Consider the following 16,138-nt stretch of genomic DNA (forward strand, 5'->3'; position numbering starts at 1 on the left):
ATGATGACATAATAAGCAAGAAACACTGCTATAAATTGGTGATGCTCGTCTGCCTCGCTATGAGTGAGAGTGGCTACCTGCTTCTTCTTGCGGCATCTTCTAAGCAAAATATTGTGACACAATAAAATACCTCTTCATTTTGCACTTGTATGTTGGTCGCACCAATGTCTAGGAAGCAGCCCACTTTTCACATGACAATGACAGTGGTTTATAAATGCATCTCATACTCCAAATTTTACAGTATTTTTTAATATTTGCCACAAAGTTTAACGATAACTGACATGTTTGTTATGAAGCAGTTGAATGAGATGTACAGCTTGGTCCACATGAGGCACCAAAAGTTCCTAACAGTAGCTTTAAATGATCCCATGCTTAAAAGGTTGGACACCACTGCATAGAAATGTTTTATTCTGTGTATGTTTTATAAGTTTTATCTCACAAACCTGCATATATATAGCTGATTTTCCCTAAAAGTCACAGTCATCAAAGAGCAGACCCCCCCCTGCAGTGCTACCAACCATATTTCTGAGGACAGCCTTGATTGGGGATGATTGTTTAACACACAAACAGTCAGCCAGACACTCCTGTTAGGTTGCCACCCTTGCCTCTCTCAGCACACGCTGGTTGCTCTCCACAGCCCTGGGGCAGCAGAGTGGAAACGCAGCGATCCTGGCACCGCCGGTACACTCCCCGAGTCCACCCACCGTACAGAGCAGCAGTCTCCTTGTTCCATCTGTCATCCTACTCCCATAATCCCTTGCTCCTGTAACTGATCTAATGACATGTTTATACCCAGAACAATGTTGAAGGCAGGAGAGTGTTAGTTTTAATCCAAAGCACATGAGGCTTGATTGAGGGTGTTTCTTAATCCTCTCACATACTTACTGATTTGTAGTTTTTGTTGGTTTTAAAGCAACAGCATGAAGTTTTAAAGTGTAAAAGAAAGATACATTTGTGCATAAATAGGATAAATACAGGATAGAATTCACGTCAATTTAAGAACAAACTCTTCATATCACACTCCATACACGTTTACCCTCCTTCGCTAATGTCACTCAAACCACTTTATACGCGTGTTTACAAAGGATGAGGGACAATACAGCAGGTCTGTATAATTACACTCACATCAGCAGACAGGTAAATCACACAAAATGTCAACTAAGTCAACTCTGATTGGACTGAGAGCATGATGAAGGCTCTACACCACCACACACCTCTCCCTCTGACATCTTGATGTGCAGTTTTTTTGGCATGTTCCTGACACCTCATCTCCCCCCCCAAAAAAGGTGCCTGTTTGATATGCTTTCCCACTCCTCCTATCCCTCCTCTCCATGCCTGGTGTGTTTGTTCTCCTGCCCTGCCGCATGTCATAATGGGCCGAGGCAAATCACTTCCAGGCTCGAGCCGAGATAGTGATTGTATCAAACTGACCCCTAACAAGCTGTCAGCTCACATTTGATAAAGCATGCATCAGCACCCGCCGGCTTGGCATCCATTTGGACTGAGTGGACAGGTCTTATTCAGGCGGTGTGATTCCTTGTGCTACTCTCTCTCTCTCCATCGTTTTTTGCCAGACAGTTTGACTCAAACTAATGATGATTGCATCCAGCGGTGCAATTTGATACACACATTTGGAGTCTGCAGAAGTCAAAAAGAGTCTTCCTGAAATGTCTGATCGTAAAGATAATGAATAGATGCATGTAGTACTTCACTTTCGCCTATTACATCAGCTCCAGATCTCTGCAGTGCTCTGGATCACACATAGAGGGAGCTCGTGCGTCCTGAGAAACCACAGCGTGGAAATGCTGAATGAGTGAGAGAGAGAGAGTGTCAGAGAGAGAGAGATAGAGTGTGAGAGTGAGAGAGTGTGTGTGAGAGTGAGAGAGAGAGAGAGTGAGAGAGAGAGCGGGAGAGAGAGAGAGAGAGAGAGAGAGAGAGAGAGAGAGAGAGAGAGAGAGAGAGAGAGAGAACATCGTAGGGGAATACTAATGTGACACAAACCGGCTGCAGGGATATCAATTTGAACTGTGCTTTAGGCTTAACGCGCGCCCCTTGCTCCGATGCAACTTTGTCCAAGTCCATGGAAACCCAGTGAGTCAGTCCGTGCACCCGAGGCGGCGTGACAAGTTTGAGAGAAGGGGAGAAAAAAAAAGGAGACTCGCATCACTATTTTTAAATGTGAGATTTTGGGGGGCGTGGACGGCAGAGGAGCAGCGCTGAGCATGTTGGCTCCTGGCTGCACTTCCAGTGTGGTGATGTGCCGGCTGGAGAAAGTACCGGACTACGCGTAGACTGAGCGATCCGACGCGGAACTGTTTTTGTTTCTGTCACACAGATTTCTGTTATTTTGGAAGCCTCCTTTTCAATTCATGTGGATTTATTTCATCACTGCGCTGCCGTTTGGCCATACAAAGGACTTTAAAGGAAGGAGAATAATCCGTGAAAACGTTTTTTGAAGACGCAGCAGACGGCGTGCGTAACGGACAAAATCTGGTCGAGCAGCTATTTGAATGACAATAGTTTGAGGCAACTGCGCTCTTATCTGTTAAAGGAATAATCACTGCGCATGGTGAGTCACCGTGGGAGAGTAAATTTGACGTTGGAATGACATTTGGGATTTGTCAAGTGGAGCTGGAGTGATTTTCATTTGTAAATATTGACAGGTGTTACATTCATTCTGACTGTGCCAGGCTAAGAATTTAAATCACTTAGAGCTCTGTATTTATGGCTGAAAACAACGCGGACTGTTGAGGATGGATTTGTAACTAAACCTTGGGTATGGATGATCAACATATTGTTTAATTCAGTCATCTTCACTCCCCAAACACTCAGTGAAAGCGCACATTTCTATGATCAACCTTATGATGCGTCTTAGGCGCCGGATGGGAGCGTAAGCATCACTTCAGTGTCTCCTATCCGAGTTATAGCCGATCTGATAAGAGCCAAAATGACAACCAACGGACCTGTCATCGTCTACGAGTGGCTGAAGACCCTGCAGCTCTCCCAGTACGTGGAGGCTTTCGTGGATAATGGATACGACGATCTGGAGGTTTGCAAACAGATTGGAGACCCGGACCTGGATGCCATCGGCGTGTACATCCCTCACCACCGGCAGAGGATCCACGACGCGGTCAGGAGGCTCAAAGATGAAGCCCAGGAGACAGCCAGCGGACTCTACTTCACTCTGGAGCCCATGCCACCCGCGGCTGACATTTACACCAGCCACATGATGGACCAGTACGAGTCCAGACTGCGGGGGTCCAAATCTTGGACTGAGCCCAACAGTGACCGTGTGGGGCGTAACGGTGGGTACATGGGCGCGCAGAGGAACCTGACGCTGGGCAACAGGAGGGAGCTGGTGGTTTATCCAAAGTTGAAGCTGAAGATCATGATCAGGGATAAGCTCATCAGAGATGGCATCAACCTCGCCAAGCCGCCCTACTCTAATAAGGTAAGAAGTGGGACCCTGATGGATGCAGGTCACATGACACAGAAAGCATCACCTGGCAAAGGTCCTGCGTGTAAACATGAAACCACGCTACACTGTGCGTCATGACTAAACTCCTACACTCCAAATAATCCCGACAGACAGGTTAGGGAAGGTTTGAAGAAGTTTTATCATTTGAATAGTTTAAACTGAATTCCTTTGCACATGTGAAGAAAGTAAACCATGAGACATTATTCTCACTTTTGGTGTTAGAAATATTATGAAAACAGCGCATATTTTCAAGAAAAGCTGCATAAAAACAAGAAAAATTGTGCTCAAAATGTCTCAGATCGATGCAAATATATTTTGCCTCTATCAGTGTGACATCATCTTAAACAAAAGCAAGAGTTATTGGAGATGTAATCTAGTATTTGCTTAAAAGCTTAATAATCTGTCAAGTTAGATCATAGGGATGACAGTTTTTTCTGGATCATATCTGATAATTTTGTCAATACTGTTCATAAAATAGTCAAAGATGTTCTGTACTTTGTTTTTGAGCGTTCAGAATCCACATGAGCCCTTCTGTGTGCATGCCAGACACCAGCAAAAGGTAATAAACCCCTCAGGCTCAGGTAAAGGCCAGCATCAAACCCTTAATGTCTCCAGCCCTGCTGCAGTCTTGAGAACTAGTGAGTGGTCGCCGTCTCATTGAATGATAGCGATGAAGTTCCAGCAGATCGATAAGCAGAGAGCGCAGAGGAGATCCTGAGGAGCCTTTCAAACCCCGGCTGTGATTTCCTGCAGGGGTGTGTGTGAGAAAGATTTACACTCTGATTATTAATCTACCCTGACCTCACCTGTCCAGCGGCCCGCCTCGGCATTCAGCGTGGGTGGATCAACAAGGCCCACGAGCGTATAAAGCCCCGGCTCTTTGCTGTGATGAATGAGCAGCGGGCCGTTAAAGGCAGGGGCAGTAAATGAAGAGGAGCGCCCAGCTGGGGAGCGATTGCAGTCCTGTGAGGAGGCAGACTGTGAGGGCCTCTTGTTTTCACAGGACTGATAGTGACCTTTCCTTCTGAAGTGTCTGAATCATACGCCTCACCAGCTGAGAGGGCTCCACTGAATCACTGCTGTTTACATACAAGGAGGCTTGTGATTGGCGGGTCTGCAGGCCACTGAGGAGCAGAGGTTGTCTTTTGTATCTTGTTTTTTTTTGCAAAATGCAGTTTTGTGTACAACTGAATGAACAATCAGGTGCTATGTGTGCACTTTCCAGTGATACTAGTAAAATATGTTTGATGTCAAACTAGTCTTGGTTTGTAAGCTTGTTTTGAGTACTGGGACTCATTGTGGTAACTCAGCAGTACCTTGGTTTCTGATGTACTTTCCTTCTCAGGGATCTAACTTTGACTTCAAGTCCTTAAGGCCCACTTACAAAAATATTCTATCATCATTAGAAACTTGTAATGTAGAGCCTCTTGATTACCCTCTTTACAGTAGTTGAAGAAGCTCGAGGACTGAAAGTGGGGAAAATATGTTGATCATATGATTCTCCCAAACCAAGCTTGAGGGTGCCTCAAGTGTTGAAACATGAAGTTAATGCGTAAATGCCCAAAAAACTACAGTTCCTTAAGTGGCCACTTGAGGCTGTCTCTAAAAGCCAAAGAAAACCTGTTAGAACCAGTTTTAAAATGCCCATATTACACCAAAATTTAACATGTTTACAGCCTTGGTCTGTATATCAAAATCTTCTACGTAACCATACAAAGGAGTGCGGCTGATTTGACTGACATGTTGGTGTATTGTAGCTGTTTCCCAGACCTCTACTTTAGCTCTTTGCTGGTTTCGAGTTAGTGAGAGGTCAGCATTCCCAACATGGACCGCACTGTCTTTGGGCTTCATCAACCTCTTCTAATGGGTGATGTTACAGAGACTACAACCATGTTTCATACACTCCATGTCCTCAAAATGTGCATCGAGCAATGGCATAGAATTGTGTATGGACTGTATGAATGTGTCCCTAGCAATCTCAAACGATGGCTGAAATGTCCCCACCAATATTAAGGTTGAAGGGAAAGAAAATGTGCTTCATGCAGCACACAAAAGGTAAAATCCTTTCACACTTTGGCACGGCCTCCCAAATACTTTTTGATTGGCTTAGCTCCCTGTAGGCTGTTTCGCTTGCAGGTTTCGCTAGTGTTGACGGTGCACTCATGTCTGAAGATGTCGGCAGGCAAGAAAAGAAATATGGACATTAGAAGCTATTTCAACAAAAAAGTGTAAGTCACCAGAGGGAAATAGTTCCCCCTCCTAGGGAACTGCTAATGAATGCAAAAACATCCTTTCTGTTGCAGCCAGATACACAGGCTATGTCCTCACCAGTGTCAAAACTAAAACTACGCCTTTGGCATTGAGTGTTGGGTGACAAACGGAAATATTTTGAAAAGTCGTTTTAAGTTTATATTGGATTTTCAAACATTACGAGGGTGCATCTCTTGGACGCCTGATAGCGTTTTTACGGCGCTCTTTTAGATTTGAATGTGTCAGAGACGCAGGACACGTAACTAGCAACATCAGTGTAAACAACCACTGACACAGGAGAATGATAGAAGTTAAGTTTGACAGTTAAAACTTGAAGCACGGATTCTAGAAATCAAAGTCCTAAACTCTACATGATGGGCTTTCATCTTTAGAGTTTGTTTGACGGCACTCCATGAGCCCGGGGCATCAAAGGAAAATGCAGATTTGCCAAGTTCAGTAGATGCCTGAGGGATTTTAAGAACAAGCTGATCAAGAGGGCAAGTCATGTAGGTCCTAAAATCCCATTCCAACAAATTTGTAGTACCAGGATGTAAAGATCCAACATAAGGACCAAATATGTAGACCTGAAATTATGGTTGCAGCCTCGTGCATCAGCTGGATCGACTTTGAGTAAGCATATTTTTATGTTGGCGACGATATAACAGCCGTACTCGCCGTTCCAATGTGAACAGATCCTGAGAATATGCGGTTCATGCAGTGACGGCGTCATGACTAAGTGAATCCTCGCTGTCATTTACAGACCTTTGTATCATTCACTCCATACAGCACTTTCTCGCTTCCAAATTAGCTTTCCAAACTGACAGTAGCCTTTATTCCAATTTCCACATGTTTCGTAAGCTCTGTCTGCATATTTCAGCCACTTTGGCTAACTATGAATCCCACAGAGATTTGGGATTTGTGAGGGATTATCTGTGGAAACCAGGGCTGAAACAAAGTGTTGGTTCCAGAGGGTTAAACGATCCCTCCCTTTGAAGGCTGTATTTATTTAGAGCCAAAGCTCTGGCATTGAGGCATTGGAGGGGAATGAGCAGGTCAAGGTCTTTCTGTCTCTCTCTCTCCTATATATGTGTGTGTGTGTGTGTGTGTGTGTGTGTGTGTGTGTGTGTGTGTGTGTGTGTGTGTGTGTGTGTGTGTGTGTGTGTGTGTGTGTGTGTGTGTGTGTGTGTGTGTGTGTAACTCTGTAGTTTGGAATTGGCTGCAGCCCAGTGCTCTCCTCCCCTGGAGGAGTGAGAGGAGGGTAAGAGATGGAGCTATGACCAGCTGATGGAGGTTTGACTTACTCAGGCTGTGATTGGTCTGTAGATATCTCCTCTCTCTCTGCCTTTGAGAGGAGATGTCAGCCCCCAGCAGAGACTGCGACCGGAGAGGCAGAGTCGGGGCAATTACAGGACACACAATGTCAGTCTCAGGGGATGTTCATTGTATAGTATAACCAAGATCTCATCCACGTTTAAACCGTCCTCTGTGCTCTCACTGTGCAAATGTTTTTCATGAACTGCGGTCTGACAGCTCGTCTTTGTGTCACTGTCTTTGTTTCTACTCTTTGTCATTATGCAGAAACTGTAGCTAATATCAACACTTAGACTCAGAAATACTCTCTGGTGTGAACCGGATTGTTATTATTATCAAACAACTCACAGAAAGGTCTCTGCTGGGTGTAATAAATACCCATGATCCTTATCAGGGCCTCAGAGACCCGTTGTCTGAAAGAGAGTATTATTTCTTCGGATGTAAACAAACACTTGTGCTAAGGGCTGCACATTTCTAGATCTCTCATTGGGGGACAGTATAAGCTGAGAAAACAGTGCTGCTTGTTTTTAAATGAACTTAATTTGTGCAGTGAAAGTCATCCTTACTTAGGGTTGAAATTTCTCATAGTTTGCTGATTATACTTAGAGTAGAAATGTTGGAAGAAAACAATCAGATCTAATTTTTAAATAAGTATGTTAAAATAATAAATATGTCTCTATGCTGGAGATGTTGTTAATAAGGACGTTTAATGAACATGAGATGACCTCTGTGTGGATTTTAGGGTTTAATAGACTGATCTTGCATTTCAACAGCTTTTCTTTGCTGGGTTTTAGTGGTTATTCTGCACTTGCCTTTATATGAAGCTCCCATCCTTGTGACGTTTATATTGTACGTACTTTACTTTGTTTTATGCTTATCTCTGTGTACTTTGTCTTCTCCTTCCAAGAATACACATTTTTCCCTTTTTCTACCACAAAGCCGAAGTTGAAATTGAAAGCTTTTGTAGCTGTCAAATAACAGATTCCATTTCTCCCTCTGTTTCCTATCACATTTTCTGCCACAGTGATTTCCAGGGATTCTAAACTTTTTTATCTCATCAGAGCGAAAAATACCACTTTAACTTTAAATGATTCTGCTCCGGGCCACACACATAATCTGAAGATGTGTTCTCATCCAGAGAGCGGAGCTGGAAACAGCAGACAGTCAGTCATAATAGCGCCTCATTGTTAGCTCTGCGTTTGGGGAGGAAGTGGAAGCTAAACACTGGGAGAATCTCCATTGTTTGTATGGAAGCTGATGGAGCCACATGTCCTTTCACTGCTGCTCTGTTTTTGCATTCCCAATTTCCGTCCATTGAAACCGGCTGCAAAGGCAAGTGTCCAGCATTGTGCCGATGGGTGGGTGATAAAAACTGGGTGTCATGCCGAGAGACGAAGCTTGTAAATAGATCTGCGAATTAGTTTTTTATAAACTGGACAAGGGTTTGGTGGGTGCCTGGGTGGGGGAGCTACTGTCTCCACCAACATTTTGGCAAGGGGCGATGTTCTCGGTCTTTCTCTGACTCCCACTGAACAGCTGATCAAATGTGGTAGGTGTGAATCATGAGGGGCCTGCAGCTTTACGGGCCTCAAGAATGTAAAAAATGCACCCAGAGGTGTTGCATCTGTTAGATGGTAGAGCTGAAGGAAAGCCAGCTTTTTAACTGACTGTATTATTAGTTTTCTGTACAGAGGAAGTTCATCACCTAACATGCCAAACACTCACCTCACTTCCTGTTCCAGGCCTTTCATCTTGATTAATGTCCCAGCACTCTTGCCAGGCAGGAAATTAGGTTTTTGTTTAAGATGACCCTGTCGGCTCACTAGGGTTGTAAAGAGCTTTAGGGCTGACTGGGCACCTGCCAAGAGTTCGTGTGACAAGTAATTTGTGCAGTTTTGACAGTAAAACACCTCTAGTGCAAAAAATCCTGATTTGGAATAATATCTTTTCTATTGCAAGGCCAATACAGTCAGACGAAATCTGTAAATACACAGGATGAATGCCAATTGAAGCAAAACACGGGTAAAAGCAGAGTTGGAATGTCGTTGAAAATATTGCATTAGCACAGATCTCCATGCATTCTGCTGTTATGTTTGTTTATTCCTTTTCTTCATATTCATTTCATGTGTGAGATACTGTACCAGTGCTTATGATGGGATATGCTACACTACAAAACAACTTGATGTTGTGATGTATGATACAAAATGATACGATACACTTAGATACAATACAGTATATGATATGATACGATATGATACAATACAATACAATATGATGCAATATAAAACGATATATGAGATGATATATGTTACAATACAATGTGATAATTTATGACACAATACAATGTAATATGTCATAGGACCATTAGAATACCATACTATACCATATGATATGATATAACCATAGACTGTATCAAATATGGACGTAGTATCTGTGACGTCACCCATCTGTTCCTGAGCGCTGTTATGAAGCCAATCGACGGCGGCAGCCATATTGGAAATGCAGGACTCAACCAGGCAGAGTGTGATATAAAGTGGCGGAGTTTGAGCCTCCTAGCCAACAGCTATGTGTTCCCATCCGGGAGTCAAGTCAGTCATGTCCTTATTTAAGCAAAAACTCGTAATCTTAATATCTTCTGAACCGTTGCGTTAGGAAAACAGTACAGTGTGTGCCGATGGAGAAATTAGCTACTGTAGCCAAGCGTTTTTTTGAACCAGGCTGTAAACATGTTTATTAATGCTGCAAAGATAGTCTTCCTTGAATTGGTGTCGAAATGGTTTCCGGTGTTTCTGCAGCCGGCCTCAAGCGGATTCGCGATGAACATTCCTGCATGGGCTTCATAGTTTGAGACCGGAGTTTGCCGCTGGGTAGGAATACACTGTCTTAGAAACACGATTTGATATGATAGGATTCAATATGATACAATACAATGTGATCACATATAAAACCGTACATTACAATACAATACGATACAATATGGTACTGTACCATATGATCATAACTTACCATTCTATACCATAGCATACCATACAATGCCATACAGCCTTTGATTGGATAGGACAGCTGAAGAGAGACAGGAAATGTTGGAAGCAAAGAGTGGGGGAAGACATGCAGCAAATGGTTGAGGCCGGGAGTCGAACCTTCGACCGCTGCAACAAGCACAACTACAATGATGAGTAACTTTAGATAAGAAAGACATAAAGCCATTCCTCAAGCCTTTCAAGATGCTTAATATGTTATTAATAATTTGGCTTAGTTTTAAATATGTTTGATTGCACAGTTCCTCACTCTTTTTCCTCCATTTCTTCATATGGCTAAACCAAGAGCTTTTTCATCGCCTTGGTGTAACCCTCCACTGAGAGCTTTCCATGAGCTTTTCATCCCACCAGTGTTTGTCAGCTTATATCCTCTCCATCTTTGTCCCATGCTATAGAGCTGGCATTTTGCCATGCGGAGGGAGAAATCCTTTCACAACAGCCTCCGAGTTTTCCATGTGTCCTGCTGAAAGGCTCTGTTTGCTTAGTCTTTATTAAGGGCTCCTTAAAGGCATAATCAGGCATAGACTCATAAAAAAAGGGGAAGTCATAAAGAAGCCAAGGACCAGCCTCTATTGTCCTGAGAGGACAGAGAAAGTCAATTAGCAAAGTGAGCTGCTGTTTACTTTGTAGAGAAGCGGGGTTACATGGAGCACCAAAGGGGATAGATCACATTCCCATCCCAGGGAGAAAGTCCCGTATACACTTCCTTAGAGGCTCTTTGTAAACAGCTTGTGTTTAAGGGCCTTTTCAAACCACCGTGGTTAGCATAAATTAGTACCAGTATTTATCTGTTTGGAGGGCAGCAACTGATGGCTGACACAATGACCTTTAACCTGCTTTGGACTCGTTAAAGCAAATAAAAAGCTTTGATGCTATCTTAAGCAAGGAAATTAAATGTTCTGCTTCTCAAAGGGTGCACCAGCAGCTAAGCAATGATAAATTCACCTTTCATTTATCGTCTCACATGCACATGATCGCTTTCCCATCTGCAGGAAATAGTGTGTGGAATAAATCATGAGAAAATTTGCACATCTTTGCTGCTATTTGTCCAAAAAAAACCCTGAGGAAAAAGTCCTGTTAAGTCGGTCCTTAAGTGCTTTACTACGCATACATGTCCACTCACAGCATGGGTTTCCCCTTTTTGTAATCTGTTGAGTTTCTGTCCGTCTGTCCTCAGGAAAGACTTGACCACCCATCTCCTGGGAGCATGTGCAAATGTGGGAAAGCAGCATTTATTCTGTATTTGCAGCTGGCTCTCTCGTTTCAGCAGGATAGGGTGAGAAGAGCTCCCTCCTGCTGTGCAGTCTCTCACATGATCAACAGGCTCCTGGGCTGCCTGTTCTGCAGACATGTGAACTTGGTTCTAAGGAAAGGAAGACATTTCACTGAACTTAAATTCACAGTTCAGCCAGACTTCATTGAGCTTCCTCCCTGATTGTTGACAGTAGTTGTTGAGCCAAGATAATCTCAAAATCTGTACATTTAGTTGATTTTTAAAAATTGGATTTATGCTAGTAGTGGTTTAACTGTCACTCCCTTTTAGCCTTTTGGATTATTACTGTATTTGTACAACATATGCGAGCTACAGGGTATGTGTGTCACTTGAAGTTATGCAGTCATGGTAACTGCTTTAAATAAAGCTGCACAGGCAGTCAGTGCAGCCATTACATTTTCCACAGTGTGCTGGGGAACAGGTCCTGATGACACACATGCATGACAGATACATTATCAGAGCTATTCTGGTCCAAGGTTTCTGCCACTTCCAGACAGCCTGTCTACGTGAACACAGAGTAAATGCATCAGGAACGACTGCAGGCAGCATTATCAATACTTGAGTTACACTAACTCAGAGAAGTATGATCACTCTGTGTGAGCTTGTCACAGATTGCGTTTTTTTTTGCTGAAAGATAAAAAAGTTGGCTTGATAGAAAACACGTCAGTAGGAGTTCTCAAAGTTTTACAAGAGAAATTATCTTTTTTATGCCTTTATTGGAAAATACAGCTGAAGAGACATGGGGAAAAGATGTGCGAAGAGAGGGGAGAATGACATGTAGCATTGTGCCATGGGCAGGCAGTGTTGCCAACTCCTCAGTGAGGAAAGTAGCTATTGGCTGTCCTAAAAGTTGCTAAATGACATCCTCGCTTCATTTGCATAATCTGAAATGTAATAGATGCTGTTGGAGAGACGTGCAACGTAAAGGGAGACACAGAAAGAGGTTAAAAAACACCCTAAATATGTTTATAACTGGGGCGCTGGTGGCCTAGCGGTCTAAGCACCCCACATACAGAGGCTACAGTCCTTGTCGCAGGGGTCGCCGCCTTGATTCCCGACCATTTCCTGCATGTCTTCCCCTGCTCTCTACTCCCCATACTTCCTGTCTCTCTTCAGCTGTCCTATGCAATAAAGGCAAAAAGCCCCAAAAATATAACTTTAAAAAAAAAAAATATATAAAGATATTCGTTGTATAAAATCTACATTAACTATATAAATAGACCAAAAAGAGACATTATGTGGGATCAGCCAGTGGTGTCTTCGTACATGCTTGATACATTTACAGTTTGGATGCAGAGGGATGAACGCCTTCTGCTCTGACAGGGGTCAAGCTAGCAACAATGCACTCTTTAACCGCTAAGCTAAAGCAGCACCTTAAAATAAACTAGTTTCATTTCTATGTTTCATTTCTAGAGATATAAAATCCTTATATACTCTTAGTTTATATCTTCAAACATGGGCTAATCCATAATAGTCAAGGACCTCCAGTTTGATCACATCTCATCTGTGATATTTACATATTTGTTTTTTTTCTTCTGCGTCATTGTATGCAATTGAGACATCAGGGTTCATGATTCACTTCACAAACCAAGTCTTAACATTTAATCTAGGAGCTAACCTATCCACAGAAAGTATACAAAATCAATGATAAAACCATAAAAAGGCCATAAAAACACAGAATAAAGCAGTCCTGCATTAAAAAATCAAGCTAGCTCCATTCTACAAGCAGAGCTATTGCTAACTTTAACTTGTTAGCTGTCTAATCTAGTTGAATGATCAAGTACAAAGACAGGAAAATGACTTTAAACGATGAGAAAATAACCAGCTGTAAGTATTTTTATGTATGTCTGACAGAAGAAGGTAAAAAAAATGAGATGAGATGAGGAGTTTGTTTGTTGTGGCGTGGAAGTGGAAATCATTCATTTCATTTACGGCTTCTCAGTACATAGCAAATGCACAAAACTACCTTAAACTCAAGAATGTATATTATGTTTCTGTGCAAAGAACGCAGAGTCCTTGTCTTCATCAAGAACAAAGCAGCTAGATGTTCAGCTGCTGCTGCGTACATGTTTGTTTTATTCTCAATTCTTCACCAGCTGTCTCTCTGCACTGGCAAATAAATAACACGCCAACATCAGTTTGCTTTTATCCAAAGCTTAGTGCAGAACAACCCCCCCCCCCAAAAAAAACCTTGGAAAATAGCTACTGGACATGTACACAATAATGACCCTGTAGCCCTCTTTGAACAGTGGAAAATAAAGATATCAAGCCACCCCAGCAGGATGGAGAGTGACAAGAGAGCAGGCTCGAGCATCTGCCTGTGTCAGGATCCAGATTGCAAACACACTTTGCAAATCAACACATCAGCACATGTTTCCCCTCTCTGAACATCTCTGTCTCACACACACTCATTACTGCGCTCTCAGTGATTACTCTAGAGGGGATCATTAAATTCTCCCATAATAAAAGTAACACAACTTGTTAGTTGAACAACCATACATTGCTTCACACTCACTGTATGCATGAATTCTACCTAAGGTAGACATGTGCAACCTGCTATCCACAGAAGCTAATTACATCTGACTCCTATATGTCTGCAGGCTGGATGGGCCCATGCCAAATGTGCCAAAGTTGTGGAGATGGAGGGATAACATTTTCACGACCAAACCATCTGCATTACATGGCAGACACTTCAAACAGTCTTTAAGCTGTTTGGCTAACGAGCTCACCTTTACATTGTATTTCAGCAATCTGTAATTCATTGTGCTGAAAGGGTCAGATCAGCAACAGTAGCATCAAGCCTCAAGCCGGATCACATGAAACCTGTCGCAAGGAACCTCGGTATCTGGTTCGACAGCAACCTAATTTTGGATACCACGTCAAAAAAATCGTACAGTCATGTTTTTATCATCTTAGAAATCTTTCAAAAATACAATCTTTTTTAACTTTTAAACACACTGAAACGATTTTACATGCTTTTATATCAACTCAGTTAGACTACTACTGTAACAGCATTTTTACCTGTCTTAATCAAAAATCCCTGGACAGACTGCAGATAGTAAGGCAAGGCAAGGCAGCTTTATTTGTATAGCGCATTTCATACACGAGGGCAACTCAATGTGCTTTACATTAACACATTAAAAGCATTGGAAACATTCAGACAGGCATAAAAGAACATAATTAAAATGACAAATATGATAAAACAGAAAAGAAAAGGAAAATTAGAAATATATTAAAAATTACATTAAAATTTTAATTTAAAGTGGGTTAAAATAATCTAAGATAGGAAGGCAGTGGCAAATAAAAAAGTCTTAGTCTTTGATTTAAAAGAGGTGAGAGTTGGAGCAGACCTACAGCTTTCAGGGAGTGTGTTCCAGATATATGGTGCATAATGACTAAACGCTGCTTCACCATGTTTCGTTCTGACTCTAGGAACTGAAAGCAGACCAGTACCTGATGACCTCAGAGGTCGAGGTGGTTCATAAAGTAGTAGCAGATCAGCAATGTATTTTGGGCCTAAACCATTCAGTGCTTTATAAACCATCAGCAGGATTTTAAAGTCTATTCTCTGACAGACAGGAAGCCAGTGTAGAGATCTAAGAACTGGAGTAATGTGGTCTACTTTTTTGGTCCTTGTTAGGACTCGAGCAGCAGCATTCTGTATGAGCTGCAGTCGTCTGATGGACTTTTTAGGGAGTCCTGTAAAGACCCCGTTACAGTAGTCTAGTCTGCTAAAGATAAATGCATGGACCAGTTTTTCTGCATCCTGCTGAGACATAAGTCCTTTAATCCTTGATATATTCTTAAGGTGATAGTAGGCTGACTTTGTAATTGTCTTAATGTGGCTGCTGAAATTAAGGTCTGAGTCTATGACTACACAAAGGTTTCTGGCTTGGTTTGAACATTTCATCATTGCAGATTGGAGCTGAGCAGTAAACTTTAACCTTTCTTCCTTGGCTCCAAAAACAATCATTTCAGTTTTTTCTTTGTTTAACTGAAGAAAGTTCTGGCTCGTCCAGTCATTGATTTGTTCAATGCATTTACTCAGTGTTTGTATGGGACTATAATCCCCTGGTGATATGGTGATGTAAATATGTGTGTCATCTGCATAGCTATGGTATTTTATTTGGTTGTTTCTTATTATCTTAGTACAGAACTCAGCTGCCAGGCTTTTATCTAGAACCAGGAAATACGACATCACGCCTGTTTAAGCTTCACCACATTGGCTGCCAGTACGTTTTAGAATTGATTTTAAGATTTTATTGGTTACTTTTAAAGCTCTGCACGGCCTCGGCCCTGGTTTTATCTCTGACCTTTTAACATCGTACACTCCAGTGCGCAATCTGCGATCCTTGGGCAAAGACCTATTGTCAGTCCCACAAACTTGTCTTAAAACAAGGGGGGACAAGGCGTTTTCAGTTTCAAATTAGGTTGGTGGACTCTGTGCTCGCTTTTAAATCATCGCTCAAAATGTTCTTTTATCTGAGAGCATTTCCTGATTTTATTTGATCAAGGTGTCTTGCACAGTGTCCTGCTTTTATTTTGCTTTTATTTGGTTTTTATGTTTTTATGATTTCATGTTCTTTTAATAGTGATAACACTTGCACTGACTGTATGGCTTTTTTTAAAATGCTCTTTATTTTGCACATGTCCTTGAGGCATTGTTAAGCACTTTGTAACATAGTTTTTGTAAAGTGCTCTATAAATAAAGATTATTATTATTATTATTATCAATCCATAAAGGTCAAACTTTATTAATCATCCATTTATTCCAGGTTTAATGCAATC

General features: G+C 42.1%; 1 protein-coding gene across 4 annotated transcripts in view; it reads left to right on the forward strand.

Annotated features, from left to right (window-relative positions):
• sash1a (SAM and SH3 domain containing 1a) overlaps window positions 1-16,138 on the forward strand; it is a 335,265-nt gene that overhangs the window by 115,004 nt on the left and 204,123 nt on the right. Inside the window, exon 1 of one of the 4 annotated variants that reach the window (XM_034699165.1) lies at window positions 1,967-3,451. The exons of 1 other annotated variant lie outside the window; for it this stretch is intronic. In XM_034699165.1, coding sequence (XP_034555056.1) covers window positions 2,948-3,451 — 504 coding nt within the window. In that variant the 5' untranslated portion in view covers window positions 1,967-2,947. Of the gene's footprint in view, window positions 1-1,966; window positions 3,452-16,138 lie in introns of those variants that run through there. 2 more of the 4 variants (XM_034699167.1, XM_034699166.1) reach the window with 2 other exon arrangements.

Source organism: Notolabrus celidotus, chromosome 13, assembly GCF_009762535.1.
Source record: "Notolabrus celidotus isolate fNotCel1 chromosome 13, fNotCel1.pri, whole genome shotgun sequence".
In the NCBI taxonomy this organism is placed as follows: Eukaryota; Metazoa; Chordata; class Actinopteri; order Labriformes; family Labridae; genus Notolabrus; species Notolabrus celidotus.